Here is a 14,850-nt window from a genome sequence, read left to right as displayed (position 1 = left end):
CATAGACAATGAATCATAAACAATATGAAACAATCCAAATGCAATTCGAAACCACCTGTGGTTGCTTAAATTGTACTGAAAGAGCGTATATTAAGTCATAATTTGTTTTTTGAAAACATAGGATTGATTTATAAGAGCTGGTATGAATAAACCAAACAACATAAAATTTGTCATCACTAAACACATCTTAAGTACCATGAGATAATCTTGCCTTTTCTTGGTAGAGTTTATGGAGCCAGTTAGCACATTCCTTTTCATCTTCAGGAATCTCTTCAATTGGAATCCGTCTGTAGATCCAAAGTAGATGTTAAAGGCTTAAAAACACATTCCTTGAGAATTCTATACAAACATGAAAAGCAAACCCAATGGAAGCATCTCCATTTTGGTTGCTTAAAATCATTTAAAAATGTTTATATTCATTTAAGTTAAAAAGAAAAAGTCAGAAGTATATCAAAGTACTTGTTGTGACTTCAGTATGTTTCACATTCATTTAAATGCAGTAAATATTTGATGTAGACCATAAGTCATAGGAGCAGAAATAAGCCATTCAGCTCATCAAATGTTCCGCACCAATCAATCATGAGCTGATTATTTTCCCTCTCAGCCCTGGCTAATCAATCTCTCCCTTAAATACACCCAATAGAGGCCTCCACAACTACCTGTGGCAATAATTTCATAGATTCACCAACTTCTGGCTAAAGAGATTCCTCCGCATCCCTGGTCTAATCCTGAAGTGGTGCCCTCTTGTCCTAGACTATCCCAACAGGTTTTCTACATCTATTCTCTCTGTTCCTTTCAACATTCAATGAGATTCTCCCCCCCCACCCCATTCTCATAAATTCCAACAAGTATAAGCCAAGAGCAATCAAACTTTCCTCATATGATAACTTATTCAGTCCCAGAATCATCCTTGTGAGGAGTCCAAACTGCTCACAGTAGTCCAAGCGTGGTCTCACTAGTGCTTTAATAAAGATTCAACATCACATCCCTACTCTTGTATTCTATTCCTCTTGAAATGCCAGCATTGCATATGCCTTCTTCACCACCAACTCAACATGCAAGTTTACCTTCAGGATGTCTTGCATGAGGACTCCCAACTGCCTTTGCATTTGGGAATTTTCAATTTCTCTCAATTTAAAAAATAATCTGCCCATTTATTTCTTCTACCAAAGTGCATGTCCATACCGACATTGTATTTCATTTGCCATTTGTCTGTCCATTCTTGTAATCTGTCTGTCCTTTTGCAGCCTCCCCATTTCCTCAAGATTACCTGTTCATCCATCTACCTTCATATCATCTGCAAACTTGGCAACAAAGCCATTTCTGCCATACTCTAAATGATTGATATACTGTAAAGACAAAAAGAAGCAGCCCTAACATGGACTCCTGTGGGACAACACTAGTAACTGGCAGCCAACTAGAATATGATCCCTGTATTCCAACTCTATGCTTTCTGCCAATCAGCCAGTGTTCCATCCATGCTAGTATGTTTCCTGTTATACCATGGGCTTTCACCCTGTAATGTAGCCTCATGTGCAGCACCCTGTCAAAGACCCTTTGAAAAACTAAATGCAACATCTATTGCATCTCCCCTATCTAGCCTGCTTGTCACTTCGTCAAAGAATTCCAACATATTTATCAAGAATTTCCTTGAAGGAAACCATGCTGGCTTTGGCCTCTCTTGTCATGTGTCTCCAAGTAATCCACAACCTCATCCTTGACAATCAACTCCAACATCTTCCCAAACACTGATGTCAGGCAAATCAGTCAATATGGACCACAAAGATCTCAAAAATTCCCCTACACAGAAATATTCTCCACATTATGCTCCCCATTGCTGTCTATGTCCTTTTCCTTGATAAACATTGATGAAAAGTACTTATTTAGTACCTTGCTTACTTACTTGGACTCGAAGAATAAATTCCCTCCTTTATCATTGAGTGGTCTTATCTGCTTACTTTTCAGTCTTGTTCTTAAATTAAATATAAAATTCCTTAGGATTTTCTTTTTTCCTGCTTGCCAAGAACATTTCATGGCCCCTTTTGCTCTTTCTTTGTAATCTTTATATTCATCCAGGACCCTGTCTGATTGTAATTTCCTGAACCTTTCACAAGTTTCCTTTGTCTTTTTGACCAAGTTCATTCCTCTCTCATCATTCACTGTTTTCTTACTTTATCATCCCAATCCCTCTTTCACACTGGAACATGCCAGTCCTGGTTTCTAATTAGTTGGTCCTTAAACAATTGCCAAATAACAGCTGCTCCAAGTTTACTCCCCCATAGCTTCTGTCTAATCCTGTCATAATTTTCACTCTCCTAATTTAGTACTGTGGTAAGGCCACAGTTTAATATTTTACCTGACAAACTGCTCACAAACTTAGTTTACAGCTTCTCCAAGCCTTTGTTGTGATCTCCATTAGTTCTTTCTACTCAAATGATAATTATCCTCTAACAAACCTTCACTCAACCCTCCTGATTTCAAAACTCACTCTCCATCTCCCAATCTTCTCCATTCAGTCCACACCTGGTGATCCCTTCTATATGCCCAATCATCTCCCACCAGATCTCCCAGAGTTTGAGTTACAACTTGTTCCATTTGTACAATTTTCTGAATTTTCTTGTTAATCAATCATTCATCACCAGGACTGAGAGCTCTCCCAGTTTCCTCTGCATTGACCAGATGGAGCCTTATACTGCAGCCAATTAGAGACTGAAGTTGAGTAGCAAATTATTTTCAAAACTGCTGTTAAATTCTTTACAATATTCCTTATCCATCTCAACCTTTCTGCTCCACTCTTTTCCAAAACTCCTACAATGAAATGGTAATCTGCATGCACTTTCCAGTATCTTACCGAACATACATGTCTGCATGGTACTTCTTTCCATGCAAGGTTCCCAGTAAGGTTGGATTTTCACCATTTCTGAAATTGAGTGTAGCATCATACACAGCAGGGACTAGAGGAAACAAAGCAATTTAAAGCACATGACATAAATGTAGATTGAGTTAGTTAATCAGAAAGAACCGAGTAATTTTTTAAAACTCAAAACGGATGCTCTCAGAAAATCATATCCCAGATTTGTTTCACTACGGGTTCATCATTTTGTTCAGGCATATTAATTTACAAATGCTTTTGCTTGACTGGAAGGTCTCTGTCAGGGTTAAAAAGCAAGTTGCAAGGAAAGTCTGCAATTAGCTGTCTCCTAGTAACATCTTGCTTCAACATTAGTTAGCCTTCTCTCTCCCTGCATTTTTGAGATAAGACAGTCAATTTTGAATTTTCTTTGTTCTATGAAGATAGAGGGTCTTGAGATAGACTGAAAACTTTTATTAACTGTTTTAAGTATTGCTTTAAATATCTTTTTAAGCATCATTTAATTGTTCAAAAAAGTAGTAGTAATGTAGTAACTGATAAGGCTTAATAAACCGTGAAAAACTCAACTGCAACTTTAGTATGGACTTCTCTTGAATGAGTCATAAACAATGACATTCCAGTCTCTCCAAGTGACTATAAAGGAAGATGGTCGTGGCATTTAGTCAACAAAAATGGAGTTATTGACTCATTAGTCAATAAAAGATGGAATTTAAGAAATAGAAAGTTGGAAATTGGATTTGAACTGGATAGATTGGGCCCGATTTAGAGCGCATCGAAGAAGCTGGCAAAATGTCAATAGCACCAAGATTATTGAAGAGGCGGTAAGCCTTACAAAAAGTTCCTTCTGTGATAATTGCAAGTTAGAACTACTGCTTGTCTTTTGTGGGCTGTCAAAACAAGATAACCTTTTGATTGTCATTGCACAACTACAATGAAATTGAGTACACATCCTGGATGTGCACACATGCATCAAATAAATAAGATATTGTGGCAGTGTGAGCAGTGGAAGAAAAACAGCCACCACGTTGAGGGTCGTTAATGACAGTTTTTATTCAAATTCAGCACGCCCCTTTAAGGGCAGCACGAGCTCAGTCACCTGATGCATTGTGACATCATAATCGCTGCCCAGGGTGCGCGCTGGAAGGGATGATGGAGTCAGAGAGAGACCTCTGACAACGCTATTTCCCAATGGTTGCCCCACTACATGGCAATACAAGCGGGGCGGTTTGCCATGAGGATGTGTGCCGCCACACAAACACCCCCCAGAACCGGCTATGTGTTCTGTCGTTTTGGAGGCCGGCCCCGGGGTTTGGGGGCAGCCGTCTGCACCGACTACGATAAGTCCAAATTGGCTGCCTTCAGGCGGTAAAAAGTTCCTCTCTTCCCCCCAATGTCCAGGGTGAAGGTTCCGCCGGACCAGTGCAAGACTTTGTATGGCCCCTCGTACGGTCGCTGTAGCGGTGCACCTTGTGGTCCCCTCCGCACAAAAATAAACTGGGCCGAGTTGAGCACTTTGGGGAGATGAAACGGCCGGGTGCTGTGGTGTACTGGGGGTGGGGGAGCTAGGGAGGCTAGTCGCCTGCGTAGGTCCACCAGCAGGTTTTGGTTGGTGGCCATGGTGACAGGGTTTGGGCCAAAAAACTCAACCAGGAGGGAAAGCAGTGCGCCATTGATCATCTCCACTGCTGAAGCCTGCAGGTCCTCCTTGGGGTGCTGTCCTAATCCCGAGGATCCAAGGTAGTTCGTCTGCCCAGTCTTGTCCAGAGAGCCTGGCCATAAGCGATGCCTTCAGGTGCCTGTGGAACCTCTCCAACAACCCGTTGGACTGCAGGTGGTATGCTATGGTGTGTGAAGCTTGACCCCCCAGGAGATTCGCCATCTGAGTCCACATGGCAGATGTGAATTGCGCCTCTCTGTTGCTAGTGATGTGCGCCAGGACTCTGAAACGGGCAATACATTGGCTGACCAGAGTCCTGGCGCATGTCTCCACGGAGGCCTCCTTAATCGGGACGGCCTCCAGCCACCTTGTGACCTGATCCACCACCGTGAGGAGGTAACGAGCGTCCTTGGACACCAGCAGGCACCGACAACATCAACGTGGATGTTGTGGAATCTGCGAACCACCGGGTCAAAGTTCTGGATGGGGGTTAGTGTGTGTCGCTGGACCTTGGAGGTCTGGCACCTGGTACAGTTCCTGGCCAGTTCCGCCACCTCCTTCTTCAGCCCGTACCACACAAACCACTCCGCAACCATCCGCACAGTTGTCTTTACTGCTGGGTGAGCGAGGTCGTGGATCATACCGAAAACCTTCGCCCTCCAGTGCGGTGGGACCACCAGACGCAGCATGCTTGTTGAGACGTCGCAGAGAAATGTCTCCGGGCTGCTGGGCACCTGGACATCCTTGAGTTTGAGGCCAGAGATGGCAGTCTGCAACGCCTGCGTCTCCGCATCGTTCCTCTGTGCCTGAGCCAGTTGCTCGTAATCCAGGCCGTGTGTGAGAGTGTCGATGGCTGGACGGGAGAGCGCATCTGCCTGGCTCCAGGGATGAAACGATGGTAAATGTTCACCATCCCCGTGAACTCTTGGAGCCCTTTCAGGGTGGAGGGTTCGTGGAATCGTTGAACAGCCGCTACCTTCTCCGGTGCCGGTGTGGCCCCAGCCGCCGAAATGGTGTGCCCCAGGAACTGAAGGGACTCCTTGCCGAACTAGGAATTGGCCGCGTTGACCGTGATTCCGCCAGCTGGGTAAAGAGTTTGTGGAGGTGGGCTTTGTGTTCGCCGTGGTTTCAACTGGCAATGAGAATATCATCCAGGTAAATGAACACAAATTCCAGGTCTTTTCCAACCGCGTCCATGGGGTGCTGGAACGTTTGGGCCGCGTTCTTTAGACCGAAGGGCAAACGCAGAAACTCAAAAAGGCCAAAAAGGGTGATGATGGCCGTCTTACCCACGTCGTCTGGATGCAGTGGGATCTGATGGTATCCACGCACGAGGTCGACTTTGGAGAAGACCCGTGTGCCATGGAGGTTGGCGGAGAAGTCCTGTATGTGGGGCACCGGGGACCTATCAGGGGTTGTTGCATCGTTCAACCGACGGTAGTCTCTGCACGGTCTCCAGTCCCCGGACAATTTTGGTACCATATGGAGCGGCAATGCCCAGATCCTGGAGCATTCCTCCTTTGCCTGCTGGATCTTCTCGGGCGGCAGCCGCCTGGGTCTAGCGTCCAGCAGGGGGTTCTGTATGGCGACGTGGTGGAAGAATCCATGCTGGGGCAGGGCGGCGTTGAACCATGGCTCTAAGATGGCAGGGAATTCATGGAGGATCTCGTCGAATTCGTCCCTGGCGGCGGCTACGATGGCGATTTCAGGCCTGCACGCTTCTGCTGTGTCCAGTCAGGTGGAGTGGAATGTTCGGGCATTGACCAACCTTTTGCCCTTCATGTCAACCAGTAGGCCGTGAGCTCTGAGAAAGTCGGTCTCTAACAGAACAGTGCCCACAGAGACTAGGACGAACCTCCAGTGGAACTTCTCCTTCCCAATCTGGATCCGTGCCCTGCGGGTACCGTAGGACCTGATGGTGGAACCGTTGGCCACCCACAGGGTTGGACCTCGAGATTGGGTGCGAGTCTCTAATGCTGTGGGTGTTGTGGGGGGGGGGGAGGATGCTGAGCTCAACCCATGTCCACCAGGAATCGGTGGCTGGTGGATGTCCATCATATGAAGGAGGCTGTTTGTGTGGCCAGCCATCACAGCCATCAATGGCGGCTGGCCTGGTTATTTCCCTGAAACCCACAGAGCTGGCGGCACTTACGGGCTTGCGCTCCCCAGCGCTGATGGTAGAAACACCAGGTTGATTGGCCCTCCTCTGGCTTGGTCTTGGGAGCGGCTTGCAGTCAGCTGGCTCCTGGTCATGCCATCTGGTTGAGGGTTAACTCGTTCTCCGTCTTTGTGCGCCAGGGGGCATCTGCACGGGCTGCTGCTCTCCTTGGGTTTGAGAAGTCTTCATCTATGAGGAGCAGCTGGATGTCCTCCGGCATCTGTTCCAGGAATATCTGGCGGAAGAAGCTTATGGACTTCCGCCAGGGCCAGCGTTTCGTCTATCAGCGCTGACGGACTACGGTCCCCAAGCCCATCTAGGTGAAGGAGCCTGAAAGCCTGTTGTTGGGGAGTTAGCCCAAAAGTTCCAAGCAGCAGGTCTTTGAGTGTGGTGTACTTGCCCATAGCCAGGGGATGGTGGTTGATGTCATCCACCCTTGCTGCTGTATCTTGGTCCAGAGTGCTCACAACATGATAAAATATCATGGCACCTGAAGAGCTGTTGTGGAGTTGAAATTGTGCTTCCGCCTGCCCAAACCACGTTCTTGGTCGGTGGGTCCAAAAGGGGGGGGAAGCTTGATGGAGACAGCGTTAACCTCTGCTGAGTCCATGGTGATTTGATTCCAGTAAAACATCTGGACTCGTCAAGGTCACCACTGTGGCGATGTGAGCAGTGGAAGAGAAACAAAGCCACCACTTTGAGGATCGTTAACAACAGTTTTTATTCAAATTCAGTACGCCCCTATAAGGGCAGCATGAGCACAGTCACCTGGTGCATTGTGACATCATAATCGCTGCCCAGGGTGCGCGCTGGAAGGGATGCTGGAGTCAGAGAGAAACCTCTGACAACGCCATTTCCCCATGGCTGCCCCGCCACATGGTGATACAAGCGGGGCCGGTTCACTATGAGGATGTGCGCCACCACAGTATAAAAATAACACAATAAAACAATACAATTTTCAATGTTTGGTGGTGTTCAGTTCACATGTGACAAAGATGAACAAACCTGTTGTTGTGAAAGTTAGAGACTCATCCATTGGAATCAAGAGTATCAGATGTTACACTTGACCAACTAATGTCGGAAGAAGAAGTTGCGCAAGAGGCAATAAACTGAATCCAAACCCTTCAGAAAAAAAGAAAAAAAAAACCCTCTTTACCCTCAAGTGAATACCTTGGAAATTGAGAATTGTGTTCAATCCCTGGATCAGGCTAGGGGAAAACTTGCATTGCAGATTAAAACTAAAAGTGACATTCTGAACAGACCAATTAACAAAAATCTGCCTTTTTACAAGAAGCAGAAAGCTTTGATAATTGACTTTCGCTTTCTTTTGACTATTTAACCAATAAATAGCTATGTTTCATTTTTTCCTTTGTAATGGCAATTATTAGTTTTTTTTAGATATAATAATTAGGGGCCAGTATTGCAAGGGTTAAAAAGCAAGTTGCAAGGAAAGTCTGCAACTAGCCAGTAGATGTTGACATAAATTATGCTGTCTCTTAGTAACATCTTGCTTCAAAGTTAGCAACTAGCTCTCTCTCTCTCTCTCTCTCTCTCTCTCTCTCCCTCTGCGTTTTTGAGATAAGATAGTCTGGTTTGAATTTTCTTTGTTTTGCGAAGATAGAGGGTCTTGGGATAGTCCAAAATCTTTCATTGACCTTTTTAAACTTCTTTTTAATTGTATAAGAAAGTAGTAGTAATATATTAACTGATAAGGTTTAATAAACAGTGAAAAACTCAATTGCAACTTTAGTACGGACTTTTCTTGACTGAGTCATAAACAAGGACACTCCAGTCTTTCCAAGTGACTATAAAGGAAGATGGTCATGACAGTATTTTATACTGATTTGTTACAAATAGAATTATTACATTTAAATTTCTGGAAAAAAGTGAAAATATTGTAAAAGTGACTGTAATTGACAAGAACTAAAGCAAAGATGACAGTGCATCAAAGATAGATTGAATTTCATTTCTGTGTGGATGGCTTCCCATTCCTCCTTCTAAATTGACAGTTATCAGCAATAAAGAAAGAACAACTTGCAATTAACACCTTTCACTTCCCTTTTATAACATCCCAATGTGCATGAATCAATAAAAAAACATAATAATATGATAATTACTAAATGTAGGAAATGAAGCAGCCAATTTTCAAAGAAACTGTGGAGCAATATAATAGTCAGGTTATCTGTTTCAGTAATATTGAGAAAGGGATACAATTTGGCCATGTCACCTGTTTATTTCTTCAAAAACAAAACTCTGATACTGTTACACCCACCTGAACATGAGGACAGAAATTCAGTTTAAGGCAAAGATCATACAAAAAAAATCCATTAACAATGAGTACATAGGTAAATAGGAAAATCTGCAGATGTTGTGATTGAGTGCAATACTGGAGGACCTCAGCAGATCACGCAGTGACTATAGGAAGTAAAGGGATATAACCAACATTTTGGGCCTGAGCCAATTGTCAAGGTATGACCAAAAAGCAGACAGGTCCCTGAATAAAAAGGAGAGTGAAGGAGGGAAGGGGCAGGGGGAAGAGCACAGGCCAAAAGGCAAGAGGTCACGGGTAGATATGGGTGGGAGAACAGAAGAGAAAAAAGCTAAAGTGTTGGAGGAATGGGGATTCTTCTCTGAATGGAGGGAAAGGGGTTGGGAGCTGTAGGAAAGGAGACAATGGAAAAGAAAGAGATAGACAAGAAAAGGGCCTAATGGAAAGCCTAGGTCAATGTTAAAGTTGTCTGATTGGATTGTGCCCAGATGGAAATATTAGGTGGTGTTCCTCCAATTGAGCATGGACTGGGTTTAGCAGTGCATGAGGCCATGGATAGACACACTGTGGTTGAATTGATTGGCTATCATGAGGACCCCATTATTGCAGGAGACAGAGAAAAGGTTCACAGGGCATTGGTTCACTTGGAAGGATTGTTTGGGGCCCCGAATGGTGGTGAGGGAGGAGGTGTGGGTGCAAGTGTAGCATTTCCTTCGGTCACAGGGGAAGGTGCCGAATGGACAATTCATGGGGAGAGATGAGTGGACAAGGGAGATATGAGGAAGCAATCCCTGCAGAAAGTGGAGAGGGGAAGATATGTCTAGTGGTGGTATGATGCAGTAGGTGGCAGAAATTGCAGAGAATAATATAGTGGATGCAGAGGCAAGTGGAATGGTAGGTGAGGACAAAAGAATCCTGTCCTTGTTACTTCGAAGGACGGAGGGACCCAGGACAGATGTGCAGGAAGTAAAGGAGTTGTAGGTGAGGGCTGAGTTGATGGCAGTAGAGGAGTTGGGTTTTTTTTAAGTAGATCTCTGATGTTCTCGAATGGAAGACCTTATCCTGGGAGCAGATGCAACAGAGTTAAGAGGAATTAAGAGAAAGTAATAGAATCCTTACAGCCAATAGCATGTGAATGAACACCCTCTACAAATTCTCGACAGTCATCTTCTGTAAACCTACCAACTCCCATATTTACCTTAACTATATCTCCTCACAATTTTTCCTCTGCAATTTCTGACATCACCAAACATATCATTCCCCTCTCCACTTTCTGGAAGGACCACTCACTCCATGACTCCCTTGTCTAGTCATCCTTCCCACTAATGCAGCCGCAGGAAAAGCTACACTTGCGACCATACCACCTCCCTCACCACCATGCGGGGCCCTAAACAGTCCTTCCAAGTGAAGCAGGGGTTGCTGATGGTTTGGACTGGACTTTGTGTGGCTGCAGGAGCGGTGGAGGGGAATCCATGGACACAGGTGACTGTAAAAAGCGCATCAGGCAATTTCTGTCAATAGCGAATCTGTTTGCATTAATCTGCAGGGGTCATCTACTGCCTCCAGTGCTCTCATTGTGGCCTCCTCATTGTTGCAGGCTGGATACAGACTGGGAGATTGTTATGTTGAACATCTTCATTCTACCTGCTGCAAATGGCTAAAATGGCAGCATGCCAGAACTGCTGTAACAACAGTGCTCATGCAGGTCCAACTGCCAAATTTCTTAGCCTGCAAATGGAGCAGACAGTGACTTTATTTAAAAATACTGCAAACGTAGTGTCTCCGCCAAGATGGCAGCACGTATGACCAGTGGCAGCCACAAGGATTAAAGGTTTAGAGGACTGGCGCAAGGCACCATAAAAAAGGGAGATCCCCCCCACCACCAATTTGAGAAGGGGAAGCAGAGAAGATCCATGGGACAATGACCAGTGAGGGGCTGTTGGCAACACAAGGAGAGGAACCTATGCACTCTGTGGGCTGCTGGCGACTACAGACAAAGGATTCATACTGAGTTGTGGACTGCTGAAGACTGGCTGAAGGGGTACCAGGTATTGGCACTGTGATGCGAAAGGATGCCAAGGGCGATGAATGCTTCCTGATTGTGTCAGAGGTTCAGATCTTGAGCTTGGGTTGCTGATGGTTTGGACTGGACTTTGTGTTGGCTGCAAGAGCGGTGGAGGGGAATTCATGGACACAGGTGACTGTAAAAAGCGCATCAGGCAATTTCTGTCAATAGCGAATCTGTTTGCATTATGGCAGACAAAAACAAATTTTGGGTAATATTGCACTACCTCTATTACATGACAATAAATTGAATCTTTTTAAGTGTGTGAGTGTTCGTGATTTTTATAATAGTAGCCCCTATTTTTAAAATTTATATTTGGGCCCTATATAATCCAAATATGGTTACCATATTTTTTATAAATACATTATATTTGTTCTTTAGATTGTAAATGATTTTTTCCATAGGTATACAACTGTTCATCTCAGTCTTCCATCGTGCTATCTGAGGAAGGGAGTCGGATTTCCAAGTAATCGTAATACATTCCTTACCCACAGCTAAAGCTATTTTAACAAATGAAATCCAGAATAAATTTATTTCAATAAAGTTGCCCACGGTCACCTGCAAAGGCCACCCATTATACTTGTTAGTATGTCATTAATATCCTGCCAGAAAGGACTCACCTTCACACATGACCATCTAGCATATACAAATGTTCCTATTTCTATTCCATATTTGAAGCACAGCTCCGACATTGATCTATGTAGCTTCTGTGGTGTGAGGTATAATTGGTGTAGAAAATTATATTGTATTAATCCATATCTTGCATTTATAATTGATGTCATGCTATCCAAACACCAATCAGACCAGCATCTTTCCATTATTGAAACTCCTAAATCTGACTCCCATCTCTCTCTCGATCTCTGTAAATCTGGTTTTGCACTTTCATTTTGGAGATCAAAGTACATCTTAGTTATAAATTTAGATGTGTTCCCCAGCCAAATCATTTGTTCCATCTCATTAATTTCAGGTGGGGTCAAGTGTGGACCCATCTTTCTCTTATGAAAACAAAAGATTAGCTACTCCATTCTTATTTCTTAATTGTTCAAAAGACATGAAATCCTTCCATATAGCAATTATCAACATATCTTATTCCTTTGTAATGCCATGAATTCAATATTTTGTTTCCCAGATTCTTAGGCGGTAGTGCATTTTTACATAATGGTATCCGCAGTGATATACCCGATTTATTTTCCCCCGATACATTCATTTATTTCTTGCCATATTCTAATTTTATGTATTAATATAGGATCATCTTTTTTTGTTATTGAATTAACATTCCATTTATAAAGTCCTTCATTGTCTCCTCTTTGATTGAATTCAGTTCCATTCAAATCACAAGGGGGGGCCTATTTTCTTCAAAGAAAGATTATAAAAATCTTGCTTGTGCTGACAGATAATACTTCTTAAAATCCTTTGTCTAAGTCCTCCCAATTTATAGTCTCATGTTAACTTTTCCAGTGCAATTCTTAATACTTTGTTATTCCATAGGAATTGTCTTATACAAGTATGTAATAATTTAAAGTAATTTTTAGTTAGTGCAATAGGCAATGATTAAAAAAGATAATATCGTCTTGGCATTACCTTACTTTGTATACAATTTACTCTTCCTACTAATGTAATCAGAAGATCTTTCCATTTCTGTAGATCTTTTTCTATTTTTTCAATAGAGGGGTATGATTAAGCTTAAATTCTGTAAATTATTAAATGTCGTTATTCCTAAATATTTAATTCTATCATTTTTGTATTTAAATCTACTACTTTTTTAGTATCTTTCATAATCAAAATTCTGCAAATACATTATCTCATTTGTATCCATATTTATTTTAAATCCTGATTTTCTTCTAGATTAATATTGTTTGTAATCTTATTCATGATTCAGCTGGGACAGACATATATAATCGCACATCATTGGCAAATAAACTAATTTTATGTTCTTCTTGTCCAACTTTGGTCCTTAATATCTGGAGCTCTTTTTATAATCTCCATCAGAGGTTCAATAGCTAGGATGAATAGTGCTGGTGATAAGGGATACCCCTGTTTACTTGATTTAGTCAAAAGAAAAATAGTTAACATTTGGTTATTAGTTATAATTTTAGCTTGTGGCTTATGATAAAGTTTTTATCCAATTTATAAATTTTCTGCCTATGCCAAATTTTTCCAGCATTTTAAGTAAGAAATACCATTCTAATCGATGAAATGACTTTTCTACATCTCTAGAAATAGTTATGTTTGGATTCAGCCTTGATTTTGCCATATGTATTATATTGAATAATCTACCTGGATTATTTGAAGAAAGTCTTTCTTTAACAAATCCCACCTGATCTGGATACATTAATTTTGATAAATACTCACCCAGTCTGTTGGCTTGTGCCTTTGCTAGAATTTTATAGTCTCCATTCAGAAGTGATATTGGTATGTATGATGAGATTTTTAATGGGTCTCCTCCTTTCTTCAGTAGCACCGTAATTATAGCAGTTGAAAAAGTTTCCAGGAGAGTTTGGTCTCCACCGCCTGGTCCAACACATCCATCAAAAGGGGCATCAACATATCTTTAAATTATCACTAGAACTCAGAAGGGAACCCATCTTCCCCCGGTGACTTATTAGCTTCCGAAGTACCCAGAGCGTTCTTTATTTCTTCCCTTGTAAAAGGAGCATCTAAATAATCTCTTTCTCTCTTTTCTAGTTTTGGAAGTTCAACATTTGTTAAAAATTCTTCCATCTTGTTTTCATCTCCTACTAATTCTAATTTATATAGTTTCATATAGTATTATTCAAACATTATTTATTTTTGATTATATGTTATAGTATCAGTTTCTGTTTCTATGCCATTTATCATTCTGGATGACTCCTCTGCTTTGACCTGAGAAGATAACACTTTGTGTGTCCGTTCTCCTAGTTCATAATATTTGTTTAGTTTTTAATATAGTTTCTGTTGTATATGTTTGTAGTGTATTATGTTGTAACTTTTTCTCTAATATTCTATATTTTTCTAGTGTTCTTGATATGATATTCTTTTTCCAATTTTATCATATCCTTCTCTAGACCTTCTAATTCTCTCAAGATTTTTAGTGTAAGAAATAATTTGTCCCCTCAAATAAGCATCAAGCTTTATCCCATTTAGAAAACTGTCATCAGTGGAAGGAAGGTTGTTTTTACAAAATATTTTTATTTGTCTCTTAATAAATTAACAAAAATTCTTCCTTTTTAATATGAACCACTAAGGCGCCATCTGTATGTACTTCCTTTCTTTTCCGTTATCTTGAGAGTTAATGTTAATGGTGAGAGGTCTGATAAAAGTCTTACCAAATACTCTGTTTGTTTCCACTCAGTAACTGGGCAGACATTAAGTCAACCCTTGTATGTGATTTGTGTACCCTTGAATAGAACGAGTAGTCTCTTTCTAGGGGGTTGAACTGCCTCTATATATCAATAAGATTTAAATACTTCATAAATGATAGTGTCGGTTTTTGCAGCTCTCGCCCTTGTTACTATTTTTTTTTAAATCCTTCATAAAGACTTCATTGTCATAATTTGGGGCATAAATCATCAAAGCTTCTAGCTTGATTGGTTAATGTCTCTTCTATTATTATCGCCATATTTTTATTAATTGAAATCACTACACCTCTTGCTTTTGATCCAAATTAAGATAATATTACGTGCCCCACCCAACCTCTTTAATTTTGGATGTTCCAATTTGGTAAGATGTGTTTCTTGTAAAAGACTATATCTGCCTTTAATTTTTTTTTAGGTATGCCAAGACACATTTTCTCTTCACCTGTTGATTAATTCCATTAACATTAAGACTAATAAATTTTAATGTTCTATCC

The 14,850-nt window shown here is 41.8% G+C and overlaps 1 protein-coding gene across 10 annotated transcripts in view; it reads right to left on the bottom strand.

Annotated features, from left to right (window-relative positions):
• The window catches only part of agpat4 (1-acylglycerol-3-phosphate O-acyltransferase 4 (lysophosphatidic acid acyltransferase, delta)), a 287,637-nt gene that overhangs the window by 61,198 nt on the left and 211,589 nt on the right, over window positions 1–14,850 (bottom strand). For 8 of the 10 annotated variants that reach the window (XR_011355899.1, XM_069932043.1, XM_069932045.1 and 5 more), the window contains exons 6-7: window positions 2,852–2,954; window positions 212–287 (exon numbers count right to left, since the gene is read on the bottom strand). Coding sequence is in view for 8 of the 10 variants with exons in the window: in XM_069932043.1 (XP_069788144.1) it covers window positions 212–287; window positions 2,852–2,954 (179 nt within the window). In the remaining 2 variants the exon portion in view is untranslated. Of the gene's footprint in view, window positions 1–195; window positions 288–2,851; window positions 2,955–14,850 lie in introns of all 10 variants that reach the window. The other 2 variants (XR_011355900.1, XM_069932047.1) reach the window with 1 other exon arrangement.

Source organism: Narcine bancroftii, chromosome 4, assembly GCF_036971445.1.
Source record: "Narcine bancroftii isolate sNarBan1 chromosome 4, sNarBan1.hap1, whole genome shotgun sequence".
Lineage (NCBI taxonomy): Eukaryota > Metazoa > Chordata > Chondrichthyes > Torpediniformes > Narcinidae > Narcine > Narcine bancroftii.
This window is presented reverse-complemented; position numbering and strand designations above follow the sequence as displayed.